A 19,878-nucleotide genomic window follows, 5' to 3' on the forward strand; every position below is an offset into this window, starting at 1 on the left:
CGAGATCTTTTAATATCATTGTAATAAATTCAACTTCTAAATTCAAATTAAGTCGCCTTTTTTTCAATTAACTAACGAGGATGATAAGGACGAAAAAATACACCCTTCATAAGTCTATAACATTTGATACAATTAACTAAGAAAAAACAATTGTCATAAGAGTTAAACTTTAAACTTTTATAGGTAGCTAAGCTAAATCATCACAACTTATTCAATGAGGATTTAAGAGCGATAATCTATGTTCAACTCACGTATCAATCATTGGTAAAACAATAACAAGGATGAGTTTCCATGTTTACTATTACAAGAATTAAATTGCCCTTAAAAAAATAAATTAGAATTCTAAATTAACATGAATCTCTTTTTTTTTTTTTTTTTTTTTGAAGAAACATGAATCTTATTTAGATTGTTCTTACATAAATGTAATTCGTAGTATAGTCCATGATTTTGTTTTAAATACTCGTAGTAGTAACATTGGAGATTGGTCTTACATAATGACGCATGCCCCATAAAATCAAACACACAAAACTTAACGCTATGATTAACACTTCTCATAAGGTGGGCTTGGCATTCCATTACAATTTCCCAAAAACTTTGAATTTTTTTAAATTTTATCAAATTTTGATGGCATATAATTTAGCATAATAGTAGTACTACTCCAGTAGGCCAGTATATTAAATTATTTGTCATGGCATCATGCTGCAGGCCATGCGTACGTTCCCTGCAACAAAGAGCACAGAGCAGTAAAAAAACACTACAAAGTAAAAAATTAATCTTTTTTTCCAATTTTATGTAAAACAAATTTTACCTTTGCTGTTACACTATTTAATTGAGTATTTATTTCAAGCATTAATGACATTATTAAAATTTGATTGCTTCATGTCATGTTAATCTCTGGAAAAAAGAACTTTTAGGGGGATGCTACATTTTTACCATGTGCTAATTGCCACAAGTATTTGGCATTCAGGCAAATTAATGCAGTCTCCAATGTTATGGTCCCTTACTTTCATTTTTTACCCTTGATATTTTTACTTTTACCATGTCTGTTTAATTAGATCATGGATTATTACTAATGCACCATTCTCTGTTTCTAATTTTCTTTAATTAGATCATGGATCATGGGCCTTCATGGCTACTCTTTCATCATTTTTGATAATTAGTAAATTGGTGTCGTGTCCAAAACTTTTAAGAGATAAATTTTGTATGATAAAAAATTAAAAAAAAAAAAATTACTTGTATTTTATAAGATCAATAATGATTAGTCAGATAGTTATAATCTTTAATGTTTAAAGAGTAACATCTTGAGATCTGCCATTCAAAAGACTTAAAATACTTAGTTTACTGTATCTAAGTTTCATATGGAGTTGTTTTTTTTTTTTTTTTTTTTTTTTTTTTTTTTTGGTTATTAGTGAGCCGTAAGGACAGGTGATGAGAATCGATCCTAAAATCACCTAGAATCGGGAGGGGAGCTCTAACCACTTGAGCTACTCCTCACTCTCTTCATACGAAGTATTTGAAAACGATACAAATGGGACAAACATTAAACAAGGAGGCAATCAACTAATCGTTACTCGTATTCATTAATGGTTGATTATGATTTGAAAAATGAACGCGGTCAGGGGGTCAGCCCAATTAATTAACAGCAATGTAACAGTGGCCGTTAGAGATTAGTGAGATTGACTAATTCATTGCATTAATAAATGGGCTACCTTGTCTCACCCTATATCAGCTGGCCCCCACTTTTCCATTCACTGTTTCACATCTAATTCACTCACCTTTACACCCTTTTCTTCAAATCCCACCATTTTCACAATCTTCCCCATATTGTTCTCTCTACCCTCTTTTTTATTTTTCCTTCTTTCTTCCTCTCTTGTTCATAGATTACAAAAAATTTGACAAAAATCTTCATCAATATATTCATATATATATATATATTGGATTATTGGGTTTTTCCAATTTGTTTGATAACATTCAAAAAAAAAAAAAAAAAAAAAAAAAAAAAAAAAAAAAATCATTTTGAAGCATAATGAGAAACAAATACAACCAACACCAACAACTTCAACAAGAACATGAACAACAACACCACCACCATCAAAGGAGCAAATTCTTACCAATGTTATGCTCCTCATCAACCAAACAAGTCATTAAGCTTTCGCACCGTCGTACCGCCTCCACCTCTTCCTCCTCCTCCTCCACCGTCTCCGATGAGCCTTTGTCTCCTAGAGTTGGGTGCATGGGCCAAGTCAAGAGGAACAACAAAGTGGTTGGATTTCCAAGTATGAGTTTTGTTAGTGGTTTTACTACTAGTAATACTACTAGTCCTTGTAACAACATCAAAAGTGATCAGATCAGCAGCAACTACAGCAGCAATAGCATTGTCAAGTATCATAACCTTATAAGATTCTTCTCTACCAAAAGCCTCAGTAGTAGTCCAAAAACCGTCATCGCCGCTGCTGCCGCCGTGCCTAGGAATGGGACTCACCAAGGGAAGATCATTGCAGGAAGAAGTACAAAAAATAGTAATAGTAGTAGTAATAGTGTTAGGAGTAGAGGAACAAGGTTAAATACTAGAAGTGTAAGAGATGATCATGGTATTATGATATCTAGATCCAAGAATGAAGGGAATTGTGGTGGTAATAATAATGAGAATGATAAGGGTTGTTTGGTAAATTTGGTAGAGTTGGATCCGCCACTGCCAGTAGTGAAGCAGAAGCAGCAGCAGCAGGAGAATGATAATGGCGATAACACGAGTTTGTGGAAGAGAAGATCAGGTGGAGTTCCATTGAAGGGTTTACAGCTTCAAGTTACTCAACAGAGTTGTGCTTTGTTACTTCAATCAACTACTGTATGACTTCTAAGAAAAAGAAAATAATTAAGAAAAAAATTTGACTGGATAAAGTTGTAAATGCAATAGTTGATTGATTTTTTCTCCCTTTAATTTGAAAAGGCTTTGCTCTTATGCAATATATAGTGTTACACGAAAGTACTGGTTCAAGTTTTTTTTTTGTAATGCAGTGCTCTTTAATTTGTACCATTTGTATTTTTCAAATATGTTATCATTGTTATGAAATGCAGATCTGCAAATCTGTTGGGAAATAGATTGCACAAGGTAATAGCATAATCAGTGGAAAAAATGACTGATCTGAAATAAACATTAGCACTCTGAAACAGTTTAATCAAGTAATGATTGATATAGTCTAATCTAAAATAAAAAATGGACCTCGGGCAAACAGATTATATTGAATCTGAAAGCAATGCGACAGATGGATTATCAGCAACATACAATTTTACATTATTCGAAATTATATTACATGGGTCAGTAGTAAAACAACTAAGCTCGATCTCTAAGTTCCTACTAGTTGTACTTTAATTGAACATTTACAATTAGCTAGCTGACGTTTTTGGGGTGGGCAATGAAGAGAAGTCATCAGCCTTGCTCCTTATAAGGAGTCCAGATCAGCTTGGAAACATCCACATCCAAACCACCGCGCCCAGCAGCTTTTAAATGACGATCCAAAACCTTTGGATCTGCACATATAACATGTTGCCCTTTGCGATATTGGATCAGCTCCAGACTTTGGAGAGTAGATAAAATATCCTCTGCTTTGATGGCTGTCATGTCACTGAGCTCCTGCAGAACAAGAAACCGCATATCCGTCAAAATTGAGCAGGAAAACAAAGTGCAAAAGTTTTAGCCAAAATCACTATAATAGGTACAGGGATCCTAAGAAGTTTCAAGTCTACAAAACAATGAGATAGAAAAAGGTTTCACAATCTACAAACCTTGATAGATATGTTTCCCTTGTGCTTCTTCAAGATGTCCAGAAGAACACGTGTCCAGTATCCCCTGTAGCTCAACAGCCCCAGATCTGAGAGTGGCCTTTCAGGTGTGCCCACTTTACCTTCTTTCTTGGAAAGTTCATAAGCTGTTGCATCCACAGCTGATGTTAGCAACAAAGCGAAAAAATGGCTATGCATATATTAGCAAAATGCCAAGTATAGATTCCCTATTGTGTAAGACTGTAACAGCCCTTCCTGCATTGCATCTTTAGAAGCACTGAACTGATATGACTAAAAAAGCAAAAATTACTAGAGAAAATTGACAAGGGCAGAGGCTTACAAAATGCAATAAGAAATTTGCCGTAGCCTTTCCTCTGGTAAGGAGGAAGAGTAAGAATACAAGCCAAATTATAGGATTCCTCGGAGTGTTTTTCCTGCATAATTAACAAGTGAAGCCAAAGATAAGTTGTCAAACAAGCGAAGCCAGACTAGAGGGTCTCAAAAGAAGAAGCTTCCTAACAGTTACAAATAAAATAGCAAAGCATTACCTTCGAAAAATAGCCAACCATGTGACAACCTCGATCATCACATTCACAGAGAACATAAAATAGAAAAAGGTCGACATCATAATAAAGCGTCTTGTGATCAAGAAATAACTTTGCCAGATAACAAAGATTCTGCCCATAAACCTTGTTTTTCTTGCCATCAATCTGTATAAAGCATCGAAAATGATGTGGAAATCAGAACACAAGTTGTGTTGAAAGAATTGACATACTAAAATCTCATTTAACCAATGTTCTTAATTGCAATCCACTCTCCCTTACCCAAGAGAAGGAAACCAAAACAGGGGCAGAAGCGGAGACTACAGAGGAGAGGGAGAGAGAAAGAGACCTCAAACATTGACAAAGTTCCACTCCGGTAAATCTCATCGCCAGGGGGGTGCTTAAGATCACATTTTCTCTGCAATCAGAAATAAATATTGGACATTTAGAGCACAAGATTGATATTACCAGAAAAAAAAAAGGTCTGATAGAAAAACATTAAGGAATGGCAATTTTAGGGGAAATTATACATTAACATTCATATATGTATCTCAGATAAAAACAGCAACAAATTAGATACTGAATTACTGATAAATACATGACTGAAAATGATCATAAACAAACCACAGAGTAAATTGGACCCAAAAAAAGACAAAAAAAAAAAAAGGTTGCAGAACCAAACCAATCATAAATTCAAAAACTACAGACCAGTCAGTCATCAAACACATTCTACATTGATTATCATGGTGACCATGACCTCTCAAAAGCATAACAAAATTGACACACAATTATGTTGTTGTATACCTTCATTTATCTTTCCAAACGACCATACCCGTGTAAGGTCATGGGTATAAATGCACAATTCTTCAAAATTATTAGACACCAAAGTAAAATAAACAAATCAATTCCAATCCTGCAATCACTTCTCTAGCGACATAAAAAAGCGAGTAGGATAAAGCTTACCATGTGCCTCTGTAATTGTTCTTTATGCTTCATGAAATTGAGGCAGAATTCACAAAAGAACAGCTTCACGCAATCATTGTACTCCGGTGGAAAGGGAGAAAAGTACCAAGTCTCAATCTCATATCTACCAAGTTCAATAGTTGCTATATTTTTTACTTTTGTAAATTCCTCATGCTCACGTAAACTTGCCGCATCAAGCTCCTCATGACCCTGAACATTAAGTATTGAAAACCTCATAAGCACAACATACCTTGAACAGAAAATATTAAAATCTAGGCATGAGAGCTTACATCTAAATCACTAGGAAAAAATCCTTATTAAGGCAAACAATTCATCCTAAACTCCACTGACCAATGGTGGAGATAAAAAAAAAAAAAAAAAAAAATCTGAATACATGTCATTTCATAACTACTGATAATACTCACTGCTCAAGATTTTATATGCTGAGCTGGTAAAATTCAATTCCTCCAAACAATTCTAACACTCACTGGCTAGTATCAAGTACAGACCTATACAGGACAGGCCATCAAAGCACATTATTTAAAGGTAGATTTCAGTACTGGTCACTACAACAACTTCATCACGTTGTTAAGTTGTAGATTATCCCATAAACATAGTGAGATAAATCACACATTATATAAACTACATAGTAAGATAAATTGCATACTATATAAACTAAACCCAACAGACATATCAATTCCTTAACGTTGACAAGCACGAAGATGAAAAGTCTGAAGGATATTGCATGTAGTATCACACTATCACATCTCATGTAAAATGTAATACACATGAGGGGGCCTTGACGTAATTATGTGGTTTTAAAAGAAAATAGGAGTAAACCAAAAGAGCAAATTGTATGGGATAGCTATAATAATACAAGAAAACTGGTAAAGTACAAAGTAGATTTTAATCATAAAGTCCAACTAACAAGTCCAACAATGTCACATATTTTGATGAACGAAAAATAGCAACACAATAGTTTTAAAAGCATATAAATATATATATATAGGGAGGAGCCCATCTGTAATGTTTTCAAAGAAATTCAAGTGGCAGATAAATAAACTTTGAACACAAACACCCATGTTCAGGTTTAAAAGGCCAAATTTGATTACTATGGGTTGACCAAGACTGGTAACAAGTAAACAAGCACAGCCACAAAACGTCAGTTCAGACTGATTGAAACAAAAACCCTTGTGGCCTATTGGTTCTCCATAGCCACTGATTTGACAGAAACTCACCCAAAAGGCCAAAGCCACAATTGACAGTATGGAACAGCCCTCAAAACACCTCCTACTAATCCAAGAACATCCCAAAGCCAAGCCATCCTACCACGTCTAGCCATCAAAGTGAGAAATAACTCAGCACAAGCTGATAAAGCCTCGGTCACAACCACCACAAGTAAAACCCAACTTGATATGGAACCTCCCACATGAGTAAATGTAATATATAGCATAACCCATTTATAAGCTTTTCCTAACGATATCAAGATATAAATAAACTTCACATTTCATTCAAAATTCAAGGCAACGGTAAGTTTAACAGATATACACATATCATAACAAAACAGAAAATAACGAGGAAAATATAACCAAAACAAGTTCACCTATCACTACTCCCTCTAGGTTGCCTATTTTTACGTAGACATAAGATATCATTGCTACAGAGAACACAAAGTTTGCCATCAAAGCAGCAGTATTTGCAGAAATATGGACATGAAAAGAGTTATAACAATGTTGTTGCACTTCAGTCATGTTCATATCCTCACTAAGTTCAACTTCTCCATCGTAATCAAATGTGAACAAGTCAATTCTACTAAACATAGATAACATGAAGAGTTTAGCAGATACAGTAATCAAACATACCTCCACATGGATCTCATCAATTTTACGTTTCTGATGGCGAGTCATCTTCAAGCTTGTAACCTAGGAGAAACCCTTTGTCAGAACATCCACTCAACAGGTTAAAAGGGGAGGGCAGGCAATAGATTCCAAGCCAAAATATATTACATGCGATTAAAGAACATTTTACAGAGAGAAGAACAATAAAAGGGGAGAAAACCAGAAAGTAGAAAGGGCAAGAATAGCATGTATAGATAAAGAAAATTCAGCGGAAAAAGATGGGGGATTGCAAGGAAATAATTAGTTAAAGATGGTCTTTTAATATGACATAACCCTTCATAGGACTAAAGAACATTAAGCACAAAAAGAGCTTATGCAAGGCTTAAGAAGCTTTAGGTTTGCCAATTTCATCATTCTATTACAGCGAAAGTACATAATAGAGGTATCCAAATAGACTTACCTTATCTTCTACCTTCTCATCAACAACAGCCTCCACTGAATCAAGATCAAGTTGATCAAGCTTAACCCACTCATCGAGCCTCCTGTTAACTGACAAGAATGACAAAAGACCATGCTATTAGCAACCTTCATCAAAGATAGACAGTATGATAATCGTGATGAAATGATCACTGAAAGCAGTCAATTTCAAGCACATTCCATGTATACTTGTTCCACAATATATTGCCGACACCCTACCCAACCACCACTCCACCCACCTAATCCTAAAAGGAAGTGCAAACTAGGGGTTACTTGGTTAGAAGTGACATAATCAGGGATCAGCTTATTTTCCTTAGTTAGTGCTTCGCACTCTTTATACAATCCCTAACCACATTCCCCAGCCCCACACATCCAATGGATTCCACCTCATCCCCCTTGCTCACAACACCAACACAAAACCAATTCCACTAATAAGGTAGCTTTGATGTTTCCTTCATTAAGCCAGGTTTAATAGTCAATAGATTTTTAGCCACAAACAACACAACCTCAACTCCTCTCAGGACAAATACAATCACCTTAAGTATTTCCAAGACAAAACTACCATGCAACCCTCCTCCCCTCCTCCTACAAACAGTCAAAACTTGCCCACTAACCAAACCAAGGGAAGAGAAACAAATTCATGCTTTAAAGTTTGCACTTTAGGTCAAATTTATCCTCCAATAGGCTACCTATGAACTTCAATTTCCAATCTTTGCCAATGTAAGCAAGGGAATAAGTCAGCGGCAGAAAAGAGGATTGAGGTGGGTGGCAATGACTGCGGATGGGTGAGAGGGGAAAAGGGGATATGGAAATAATACTGAAGAATGAAGGATGAATGTATACAGAGAGTAGGGACGGATTTTTCATCTCTTTCATTTTCAATTAGGAAAAGAAAAAAAAGAAAAGAGAAAAAGAATACTAGACTCCATACTTACTTTTACATAATACAAAACGACCAAATTCCCTCTCTTTATTCCTTTCCCTTTTTAATGTTTCCATTAAGCTATCCAAAAAGGTTGTTAGCAGCGTTTAAATCCAAGCGTTATAAACATAGATCCAGTCCATGGAAGGTTTATAAATGCTTCTCTGTATGGATTTTGGAAATAAAATAGCTACCATTTTAAGATGTCATCACTTTTTCTAGAACATACACATAATTATGATTCGTGATTTAAATGATTGGATTGCATGCCTATTTAAGCCGAGTAGCGTATACCTATCGATGAAGAATAGAAACAACATAATATCTATTTCCTGGTGAAAGGAGTATGTGATTATCATCTGCTTCTATGGTTTAAACATATTCATTTTGATTCTTTTCTTTTTTAGGGCATATACTATGAGCAATTACAAATGCATGATCGTATTTACATTACAAACAAGCACAGTAGCTTCTCCTATACAAAAAACAATAGCAAATTAATTAAGAGAATAATCCATATAAGTCACATTAATCAATTTCAACTCAGCAGTCAAAACAAAGTTTTTCTCAAATTCACATTCAAGATACTATTCTTTGATATTCTTAAGCTAAACAACAAATCAATAATAGATTAGCTGCTTGTATAAAAAATTGTAGCACTGATGATCTTGGCAAAAGCTAACCCCCAAATCACTCAAATAACTACAAAATTCAGCACCAAACCAAACAAACCTCAATTATCATGAAAATTAAACAATCAACTATCATCAAACCCTAATTTCAACCACAATCAACAAATTAATGCCCAAAATAAAAATTGAAGTGCAAATGAGAGAGAAATCATACATTCAGTATAATGAACATAGTACTCGTAATCATTAGGACCACCACCAGACACTTTCCGGCGCTCAATGACCTTAACAGGATGGTATTTGGAGTCGCGCCAACGGCACATGACGCGAGTTCCGACTTCCAAAGGAAGCACTCCAATCTTCCTTCTCTTCAAGCCGTCGTTTTCCGGTGGACTTCCGACATCTTCGTTAGCCGCCGGCGAAAGCTCCGACCGAACGTCGGCGGTGGATTGCTGATTATCGTCGACATCGTCGTGAATTAGGGTTTTGCCGCCTTGTGCATTTGAGGGTGGATCTAAGGACCCCATTTTCTTTTTCCTCTTTCAGTCAAGGCTCGAATAAACGGTTTATCGCTCTAAAATTAGCCTGGATAATTTTTCAAGGTTTTTTTTTTTTTTTTTTTTTTTTGGGTATTATGGGATTTATAAAGTGATTTACTTTTTTTTCACAACAAAAACAAATCAAACTTAGTACAGAGTCGTGTAACGTATGGATCGAATCGGATAGAAACCTCACGTAGTGTAATGTATGGATCAAATAGGGTTTTTCATGGAATGTAAACTAAAATGAAATTTCTTTATTTAATTTTTATTTGGATGCAAATTCAAGTTTAAATTTATGAACTATGTACACCTCAAATACTTCGTAATGATTATGAAGTACGAGTATTGGGGGATAACATTTTTTTTTAAAACTTTGTTACCAGATAATAATTTGCAATAAATGGGAAGACCGAGCCCACAACTAGTAACGTAAGTATTAAAATAATACATGTTCACTCTTCAAGTTCATTTGCATACAATTGAATATTTGGGTCCCAAATCTCCATGATTTCATAATTCATTAAGAGAAGGGTTTTGATAATCTGATTTCTCAAGGGTTTGTGGGAGGATAGAACATGGTGTTGTGGTGACTAATGAGCTCGTTGCTATGATGACTATTATTGTCTCGCCTTCGTAACTGCCACAACAACATTGCAATTTGCTTGCAAATTGTTATTGCTTCAATTAAGTTATAAGCATCATGTCGAACCTTCCTCTGTCGATGAAGCAATTGCCACCACATCTTTCTCGCTTCTTCGTCAAAACACAAAATTAGTGTCGTCGTCCCTTAAATTGCTGTCATATCTTTGTAAATCGTTATTCACATTGTGGACGAACAAGTAAGAATACAATATGGGTTGAAAAATCGATCATGAATGTTGAGAAATGGGTCTACGACATCATAGGGGGTGAGAATGTATGAAATGTTGCTTGACGGAACTAGAGAGAAAAATGCAACTCATAACCTACCAATAAACCTCTTAGGCCCCGTTCTTTAGAGTTGCTCTGCTCTGCTTTGCTCTGCTGAAATCTGCTTTGCTTTGCTCTGCTCTGCTTAAAATTAATACATAATATTGAATTATTATAATAATAATGTATATTTAATAATAATAAATAATTAATACTTAATGATAATAATAATTAATATTTAATAATAATAATACATAAATAATATTTAATAATAATAATTCATATTTAATAATAATAACATATAATTAATATTTAATAATAATAATAAATAATATTTAATAATAATAATTAATATTTAATAATAATAATAATATATAATTAATATTTAATAATAATAATATTAATAATAATATAATTAATATTTGATAATAATAATAATATTAATAATAATATTAATAATAATATAATTAATATTTGATAATAATAATAATATTAATAATAATATAATTAATATTTAATAATAATAATATTAATAATAATAATAATATAATTAATATTTTATAATATTAATATTAATAATAATAATATAATTAATATTTAATAATATTAATATTATTAATAATAATTAATATTTAATAATAAAATTTAATGATTATGATGATAGTAATAATAGTAGTAGTAAAAGTAGTAGTAGTAGTAGTAGTAATAATAATAATTGTAATAATAATTGTAATAATAATAATAATAATAATAATAGTATTAATAATATTAGTAATAATAATGATAATAATAATAATAATAATAATAATAATAATAATAATAATAATAATAATAATGAAATCTGCTCTGCTCGGCTCGGCTCTGCTTTGCTCTGCTTCAATCTACTCTGCTCTGCTCTACTTTGCTGAAATCTGCTCTGCTCTGTTCTGCTTTGCTGAAATCTGCTCTGTCCAGAAACTCAAAAGAACAGGGCCTTATACTAATGCCGGATCAAACCATATTCATGTCGCGCTAGGCCGCTGCACACTCATTCTACATTACTACGTATTGAATGATCCATTTTTGTTAAGTGGTACCACTAGAGAGAAAAACCAACGAAAAATCCAAAAATTACCTTTCTTTTCTCTCTTCCCTTCCTTCCCCTTTCCTCTGAATCCGCCATTGACGTCAATTTCTGAGCTCATTAACCCAAATAATCCACCATCAATTCACTTTAACCCCAGAAAAATCCCATTAAGAAAGCGAACAATTTCTGGGTTTTTCTCAATTCGAACTTCGCTGAATCAAAACACAAATAACCAGTAAAAAAACAATTTTGATTGTGGTTTGATTAATAAAAGGGGTTCAAGATGAGGATTATGATCAAAGGAGGTGTTTGGAAGAACACTGAAGATGAAATTCTTAAAGCTGCTGTTATGAAATATGGGAAGAATCAATGGGCTCGAATTTCTTCTCTCCTTGTTCGTAAATCTGCTAAACAGTGTAAAGCTCGTTGGTATGAGTGGCTTGACCCTTCCATTAAGAAGGTATTCATCTTCTTTACTTTATCTCTCTTCATTTTTGAATGATTATTCAGTGTTATCATGATTTTTTCCATCAATTTTATCTTCGCTTTTCAAGTTTATTGGGTTTGGTTTTATATAAGTTAAGGTTGTTTTTGGTGATTTTTTATGCTTTCTGAAGTTGAATTAGTGTTGGGGTGATGATGATTGGAATGTGCTTCTTCATTAGGTTTTCAAAGCTGAAGGATTGATTTTTAGTTCATCCTATTTATCATGAGTGTAATTATGTGATTACTTGACTAAATTTGATCTTGGATTCTGGAGTTATATGCATTTCAAAATGTGGGTAGCGAAGATTGCATGTATGCTGAATTGCTGATATCCTAGTCATGCTAATCACACATTCACACTGGCAGAAGTTAGATGGTGATTAGATAGAAGAATTTGTCTAAATGGAGGGCGGAGAAAGAGAATGAGGGAGAGGGTGAGGGGAACTCCTTTCATGGGAGTGATGGATGTTCGAACGTTTACTTTGTATACCTAGAAAAGCTGTTGTGGTTATTGGATATCATTACACGTTAGTTGTTGCGATGTTCCAGAGAATATGTGACCACATTTTGTGTAGTTCATAAGCAGGGGTGTTGTTGGAGGCGCGGGATATTGGTAACCTTTTGGTAGCCTTTTTGTTATTGCTGTATTTGCTCCCCCAATCTGGTTTGCCTTTTTCAGTTTGTTTGTTTATTAAATTGAATGCAGTATTACTCTGCCATTCTTGGTATCGAGTACATTGGGAGGGGTTTAGTGAAGCTTTTCTTTACTTTTTTACGTTCTTCCCTTCTTTTAAAATAACTTGAACAAGCCTTAGGAGTGATTCTGATTTTGAATCTCCCTGAAACTTGTAGACAGAGTGGACTAGAGAAGAAGATGAAAAGCTACTTCATCTTGCAAAGCTTATGCCAACTCAGTGGAGAACTATAGCACCTATTGTTGGTCGGACTCCATCTCAATGTCTTGAGCGTTATGAGAAGCTTCTTGATGCAGCCTGTACTAAGGATGATAACTATGAACCTGGAGATGACCCACGTAAATTGCGTCCTGGAGAAATTGATCCTAATCCAGAGTCTAAACCGGCACGGCCAGATCCTGTTGATATGGATGAAGATGAGAAAGAAATGCTCTCTGAAGCTAGAGCTCGGTTAGCCAATACAAGGGGTAAAAAGGCTAAAAGGAAAGCTAGAGAGAAGCAGCTTGAAGAGGCAAGAAGGCTTGCTTCTTTGCAAAAAAGAAGAGAACTCAAGGCAGCTGGTATAGACGTCAGGCAAAGGAAGAGGAAAAGAAAAGGGATAGATTATAATGCCGAGATCCCTTTTGAGAAAAGGCCTCCACCAGGGTTTTATGATGTTGTTGAAGAAGAAAGACCTGTAGAGCAACCCTCATTTCCCACAACAATTGATGAACTTGAAGGAGAAAGAAGGGTGGATAGGGAAGCCCGATTAAGGAAACAGGACATTGCAAAGAATAAGATTGCTGAGAGGCAAGATGCTCCAGGAGCGATAATGCAAGCCAACAAACTTAATGATCCAGAGACAGTTAGAAAAAGGTCAAAACTGATGCTTCCTCCTCCACAGATCTCTGACCAGGAGTTGGAAGAAATTGCACGAATGGGTTATGCTACTGATCTTTTGGCTGGAAATCAGGAACTTGCAGATGGGAGTGGTGCAACCCATGCTCTTCTTGCAAATTATTCCCAGACACCTCGACAGGGGATGACACCCATGCGTACTCCTCAGAGAACCCCTGCTGGGAAGGGTGATGCTATCATGATGGAAGCTGAAAATCTGGCAAGACTAAGGGAATCTCAAACACCATTGCTTGGAGGAGACAATCCAGATTTGCATCCATCAGATTTTTCTGGCATCACTCCAAAGAAAAGGGATGTTCAAACTCCTAATCCGATGCTTACTCCTTCAGCAACTCCTGGAGGAACAAGTCTTACTCCAAGAATTGGTATGACTCCTTCCAGGGATGTAAATTCTTTCAGCATGACCCCCAAAGGAACTCCTATCAGGGATGAACTTCATATTAATGAAGAAATGGATATGCATGATAGTGCAAAACTTGAACTTCGCAGACAAGCTGAACTGAAAAGGAACCTGCGTATGGGTTTAAGTGGTCTACCAGAGCCCAAAAATGAGTATGAAGTAGTTGTTCGCCCAGAACCTGAGGATTCCGAGGATCCAGAGGAGATGATTGAAGAAGATATGTCAGATAGGTTAGCCCGTGAGAAGGCTGCAGAAGAAGCAAGACTGCAGGCGTTACTCAGAAAGAGGTCGAAAGTGCTGCAAAGGGAGCTTCCTCGGCCTCCTTCTGCCTCTGTTGAGCTCATTAAGAATTCATTGATGAGAGCTGGTGAAGACAAGAGCTCATTCGTCCCTCCTACTGACATTGAGCAGGCAGATGAAATGGTAAGAAAAGAGTTGCTGAGTTTGCTAGAGCATGATAATGCCAAGTATCCACTTAGTGAGAAAGAGCAGAAGAAAGCAGCTAAGCGAAGTGCTAATACAGTACCTGTCATCGAGGATTTTGAAGTGGATGAGCTGAAAGAGGTACATATCTATTCATGTACCGTTTTCCTTGTTCATTTCCATTTGAATTGTTTAATCTACAATGGTTTTATTTAAATTTTTTTGCAACATGGAAATCAGATGATGATACTCATAATTGCTATTGAGAATCTATTAATTAAGAAGCACTATTCTCTACCTTTATCTTTAAGGATAACATAAACTACTAGCCACCACAACAAACTTTGATGAAGCTTTTTTTTCCTACCAGACAGCTTCTTTAATATTCCTTCCATTGTCTTTTGAAGAATTTTACTTGTCCTAAAAATATCTGAGTCACTAAGCTCATCAATGCAAAGTTTCGAAATTGGTGGTACTTTTTCTGGAACAAATGAAATAGGAACCTCTATACCAAACCCCATAGTGGATCTAATAATCTAGGATCCTGTGCTGACTGCTGAAAGCTTAAGATAGTACATGATTTGGGTAATGTATAAAAAAGCTGAAGGCGCACTAATCAGCTAAGTCTCACCAAGGTGATAGGGATTTCTTAGGTACACCTCATTAAATTGAGACACACTTAATAAAAAGTGACAAAGTACTGTTTCTGTTTTATACGGAGTACTTTTATTGGTCTAGGAACAATTTTATTTTAATTTTTTATTTGAAAAAGAAGATATATAGTACATTGGATATCACTCTCAAATCTAGGGTTTAGATTTGAAATCCTTCATTCTTAAATTTTTAGCCATCTGCTTGAATGGTAATAGATTGGAACATTAGGGCTTTTACCAATGATGAGGCAACCCTTTCCCATGGTTTGATGTGTTCTTTTAGCTCATTTCATCTGTCCTCTTGGCTATTAAATGATATGATGCTCAATATTTCTTAATATGCAGTATACCATTATATGTATGAGAGAATATCCACCTTTCATGATTTGTGTGATGAGCAATACAATGTTCGTATATTACAGTTGTGAGAGAATTATATGGTCCCTTTTTTGTTTTGTTTTGTTGATAACTTCAATTGAGTTCTACATTTTGTGTTGTTTTGCTATCCCACTTGTGACTACTGTATAAGAGTACTCAGTGATTGATGGCTGACAGAAAGTCTAGTATCACCCAGGAAGAGAAAGTTAATGTTTTGAAATTGATTGTGGGAGGTAGGTTTACTTTTCAATCAAGATAATTGGCTAAACACAATGCAACAAATTGAAATTGTAGATGCTACACGGATGGATCCTATCTGTATTCTAATTATACCCAACTTGGAAGTCGTGCAAACTATTAAGGGCATGTTTGGCACTAGTTTTTAGTGGTTTGACCAAGTCAAACCATTACTTGATAAAATATTTGAGTGTTTAGCAATGTAGTGGCAGGGGCAGTGTAACTAGTTTTAGTGGTGGAGGTAGCTTTTATCAAAGCTAAAATTATTATGGAGTAGCTTTTATCTAGCAAGAGTAGGCGAGTAGTTGTTGATGATTTTTACCGGTAACAACTTACAACAAGTCCATAGCTGCTTTATTGAATACTCATACTTTAATTATCAATCTTCCCAGCTAACATCATTTTCTCAGTTAATTGCTACTAGAGAAACGAACAGTGACCCCTGTGATACTACATTTTGCCAAACAGGACCAAAGTACATTGCTTTAACCATTACCATGTGCATCACTTTCCAAAAAAATATATAGGTATGATGATGGAATTTGTATTGCTGATTCCTCCCTTTGCTTCCCTCTTATTAATTCTCAAACATGAGTTACATTTTGTGCTCCATGCACTGTGCACATTCAAACAAATTGGATATAGTAGGTGAATTTTTTGTGAAATGATTCTGTTTGCTGCATATATCTAATACTACTGAAGTTCGTGAGTTTCCTCATTTGCGTGGAATTCCCTAGCCATAGCCTTGAATAAAGTAAGATAGAGTGCTGTTGATGAAATGTTGTGAGTATTGTAATTCATATTCTTATGTTTTAATAATTTGTATTTTTTATGTCAGGCTGGTTCATGTATTGAGGAAGAGGCGCAGTATCTATGTGTAGCAATGGGACATCAGGAAGAGACCTTAGATGACTTTGTTGAGGCACACAAGACTTGCTTAAATGATTTGATGTATTTCCCCTCTCGTAATGCTTATGGTCTCTCCAGTGTGGCTGGAACTGTAGAGAAACTTGCTGCCTTACAAAATGAATTCGAAAATGTTAAGAGGAAGATGGATGATGATAATAAAAAGGCACAACGGCTTGAGAAAAAGATTGATGTTCTTACTCATGGTTATAAGGTTGGTTGTTATGTTATATTTCTATTTAATGATATTTTTGTATTCACAGTTTGTTTCAGTTTATCAACTATTTATTTATATGTATCTTTTGTGTTAAGTTAGGGGGTTGGGGTTTCTCAGTAAGGACAGCATGTGTTGAGCAACTTCATATTTTAATTTGCATGGCATCATATATAGATTGAAACACAGCATCATTGAGCCACTGACCTCTTACATTCTACTTCATGTACTTATAGTGAACATCAACTTTCTGGCTGTCTTAAGCCATAGCCCATACCTGTTTTATGAGTAGTACTTGCCTAGTGAAATGTCATGTTTTCTTTTTAGTTACATATGTCAAACTACTATGATGACAGCAGAGTTCTTCATTTTACCTTGTAATTTTGAGGTTTTATTGAAATGGTTTGGTTTCCGATTACCAATAAAAAAATCGTTATGCATCTAAAGATCATACATAGATTTCTTTTTTCAAAATAAGAAAAAAGTATTATATTAATGAATCAAGTAAAAGATTACCTTAAAGGACAATGTATCTTCACATTGTAACCAAAGAGACAAATTACAGGGTAATCCAATTTCTTTGTTTCCTTTCAAGAAATATATTGTATATAGAATTGTTTTTATACTAAGTAAAGTACTATGGATTAGGGAGATTAGGACAGCGACATTACTTTCTTTGTGAAGCTGCTACTTTTATGTGTAAAGTTTGATGTGAAGGGTTAGTGTGGATTTATCCAGCTGTGTATATGATGGCTATGACAAGATTTGAATGTACAATTTTTGGCAAGCTTGTCTAGCTTGTTTGTGTCTATAGTAACAGATTTATCACATATAAATGGTTTTGCATGTGAGGTAACATGCTCTTCATGGCTCTATATCTTATTGCTTTCCGATGGGGTGTTCACGATATTAGTTATTATCTTGCTGGTTCATTCTGACTATAGGTCAAGACCACAGCCAGCCTGTGCTCATCTTTGTGTTTGTGTACAAGTTATTTTGTTATACAGAGCACATGCAGATGTTGAAGTATTTGTAATATCTATAACCGTGATGATACTAAGCTGTGATAGCTCATTTATGTCAGATGCGGGCTGATAAACTGAAGACACAAATCGAGCTCACATTCAAACAGATGAATACTGCTGGGACTGAATTGGATTGCTTCCTAGCTTTGCAGAGACAGGAAAATGTGGCAGCTTCATCTAGGATCAAGGGTCTTCGGGAAGAAGTCCAAAAGCAGAAAGAGGTAGAGAAAACATTACAGAAACGTTATGGAGATCGTGTTGCTGAACTGGAGAGAATCAGGCAGCTCATGGATCAGTACAGAAAAATGGAAGAAGAGGCTAAGAAACACTCGGAAGAGTCGGCTGAGAAAGTAGCTAATCAGGCTTCACTAATGAGCTATGAAACTCCGGAGCTTGTAAGCGCCATGGAAGTGGATTCCTCTGATGTAAAACCTCAGGAGGATGGTGAAGCTTCTGAAGCGGTCAATGGAACTAGTCTACAAAATGACATGCACACATATGGCGATGTGGCATCAAATGCACATACACAAAGCATTTCTCTTGCTTCTGAGGCTAAGGGATCTGAAGCTTTCAAGGAGCAAAATGCAGACGACACTAATGTTGCCAGTAGCATTTTGGATGATACAGATCATCTTGTAGGGGAAGCTCTTGAAAATAATGGTTTTGTCAATGGAGAGACTGTTTCTATCTCCAAACTGGAGACACAAGGACTAGGTGGGGACCTCAGTAGCCAGATCAATGAGGCAGATGGGATTAAACTTATGATGGATGGAGATGTGGGTGAGCCTGTAGAAAGGGTGGAAGATGGTGCCAGTGATAACCAAGTGTGACACCGACTTGCAACTTAAGTAGTAGGTTGTTGGCTTGTTGCTATCTGTTGGACCCCTCTGCACCTTAAAAGAAGCATTACAGGGGTTGTGGAAGAGATGATCTAATGAGACTATTGAAGTTTGTTGGATCATCATTTTTGCTTGTGCATTGTTCCTTTGGCGAATATAGATTATAAACAATTGATCTTGCTTCCCTCCCATGCCGTGGTATTTGGCATGTTCCCTGGTCTTCTGCCGTTGGAAAACCTCTGAAATACGTTGAATGTATTGCCGTTTATCATGGTTTTATCTAATAGAATAATATCTCTTGAAGATAAAACAAAGGCTGACAGCTGCATCACATCTTCACCCCCAAAGGAGAGTGATTTGTAATATTAATGACCCACCTCTAAATGGGAGCCTCAAAGTGAGAAAGCAGAAGCACTGTTAAAAATCAGGTTATGCAGGTGAAAGTGGTGGTGAGAGCAGTGGTGATTAAAGCTACGGATCCATGGTCATGGATTGTCAAAGAGTAGTTAAGTAAAAACTTTTTAACTTTGAAGAATGTACAAGAGGATGTTGATTATCATGTATAAAGTGTCACAAATTTTGTGCTCCATTTTCCATCTTGTTAACTTAGTGAGGGACGGGAACTCAACGTTGGAGATAAGTCTACATGACGGTTTATTCACTAGTACATTCTTGTGTCAGAGCCCTTGGCTAATGTATTGCAGTGATATTACAATACTGCATTAGATACTGGCTTCTCTTTTTGTTCCCTTCCTTCTGCTGTGTTGTGGAGGGTGTGAAAAGTATGATGTATAGAGCTTCCATAAACCTTTTGGGTACAGAATTTGGCACATTTGAATCACAGTGCCTCAAATACCTGACATTTGACTCTGTATAGTGTTTATGTTAAATATATTGCCCGATTTTTTTAACTATCAAAAGGCAACTAACAGCCAACATGCATGAACTTTTGCCTGTATATAAATAGCCTTGCTGGGTCTACTGGTTACCAAATTTATTCAAAGAAGTAATATAATGGGTTACTTATTCTGTTAATTCATTTAAACGAAAAATA

General features: G+C 35.4%; 2 protein-coding genes across 2 annotated transcripts; one reads left to right on the forward strand and one right to left on the reverse strand.

Annotated features, from left to right (window-relative positions):
• Positions 1-3,234: 3,234 nt before the first annotated feature.
• On the reverse strand, positions 3,235-9,772 carry LOC145614295 (histone acetyltransferase of the MYST family 1-like). The gene is made up of 9 exons (XM_081669323.1): positions 9,369-9,772; positions 7,584-7,672; positions 7,148-7,207; positions 5,286-5,495; positions 4,672-4,740; positions 4,329-4,490; positions 4,121-4,214; positions 3,784-3,926; positions 3,235-3,631 (listed from the first exon to the last, which is right to left on the reverse strand). Exons 1-9 carry the CDS (start codon positions 9,679-9,681, stop codon positions 3,428-3,430), a joined length of 1,344 nt encoding a protein of 447 aa, XP_081525449.1. The 5' UTR covers positions 9,682-9,772; the 3' UTR covers positions 3,235-3,427.
• A 1,888-nt stretch (positions 9,773-11,660) lies between these two features.
• LOC145614163 (cell division cycle 5-like protein) lies at positions 11,661-19,737 on the forward strand. The gene is made up of 4 exons (XM_081669169.1): positions 11,661-12,131; positions 13,010-14,713; positions 16,679-16,960; positions 18,045-19,737. The coding sequence occupies exons 1-4, from the start codon at positions 11,955-11,957 to the stop codon at positions 18,813-18,815; spliced, it is 2,934 nt and encodes a 977-aa protein (XP_081525295.1). The 5' UTR covers positions 11,661-11,954; the 3' UTR covers positions 18,816-19,737.
• The last annotated feature ends 141 nt before the right edge of the window (positions 19,738-19,878 follow it).

Source organism: Chenopodium album, chromosome 25 (assembly GCF_948465745.1).
Source record: "Chenopodium album chromosome 25, dcCheAlbu1.1, whole genome shotgun sequence".
NCBI lineage: Eukaryota > Viridiplantae > Streptophyta > Magnoliopsida > Caryophyllales > Amaranthaceae > Chenopodium > Chenopodium album.

Coding starts and splice junctions, on each gene's coding strand:
- LOC145614295 (XM_081669323.1), bottom strand. CDS start 9,681: ATGGGGTCCTTAGATCCACCCTCAAATGCACAAGGCGGCAAAACCCTA. Junction 7,208..7,583: donor ATGAGAAGGTAGAAGATAAG/GTAAGTCTATTT, acceptor GGTTTCTCCTAG/GTTACAAGCTTGAAGATGAC. Junction 5,496..7,147: donor TTGATGAGATCCATGTGGAG/GTATGTTTGATT, acceptor CTTAATGTTCAG/GGTCATGAGGAGCTTGATGC.
- LOC145614163 (XM_081669169.1), top strand. CDS start 11,955: ATGAGGATTATGATCAAAGGAGGTGTTTGGAAGAACACTGAAGATGAA. Junction 14,714..16,678: donor AAGTGGATGAGCTGAAAGAG/GTACATATCTAT, acceptor TTTTTATGTCAG/GCTGGTTCATGTATTGAGGA. Junction 16,961..18,044: donor TTCTTACTCATGGTTATAAG/GTTGGTTGTTAT, acceptor CATTTATGTCAG/ATGCGGGCTGATAAACTGAA.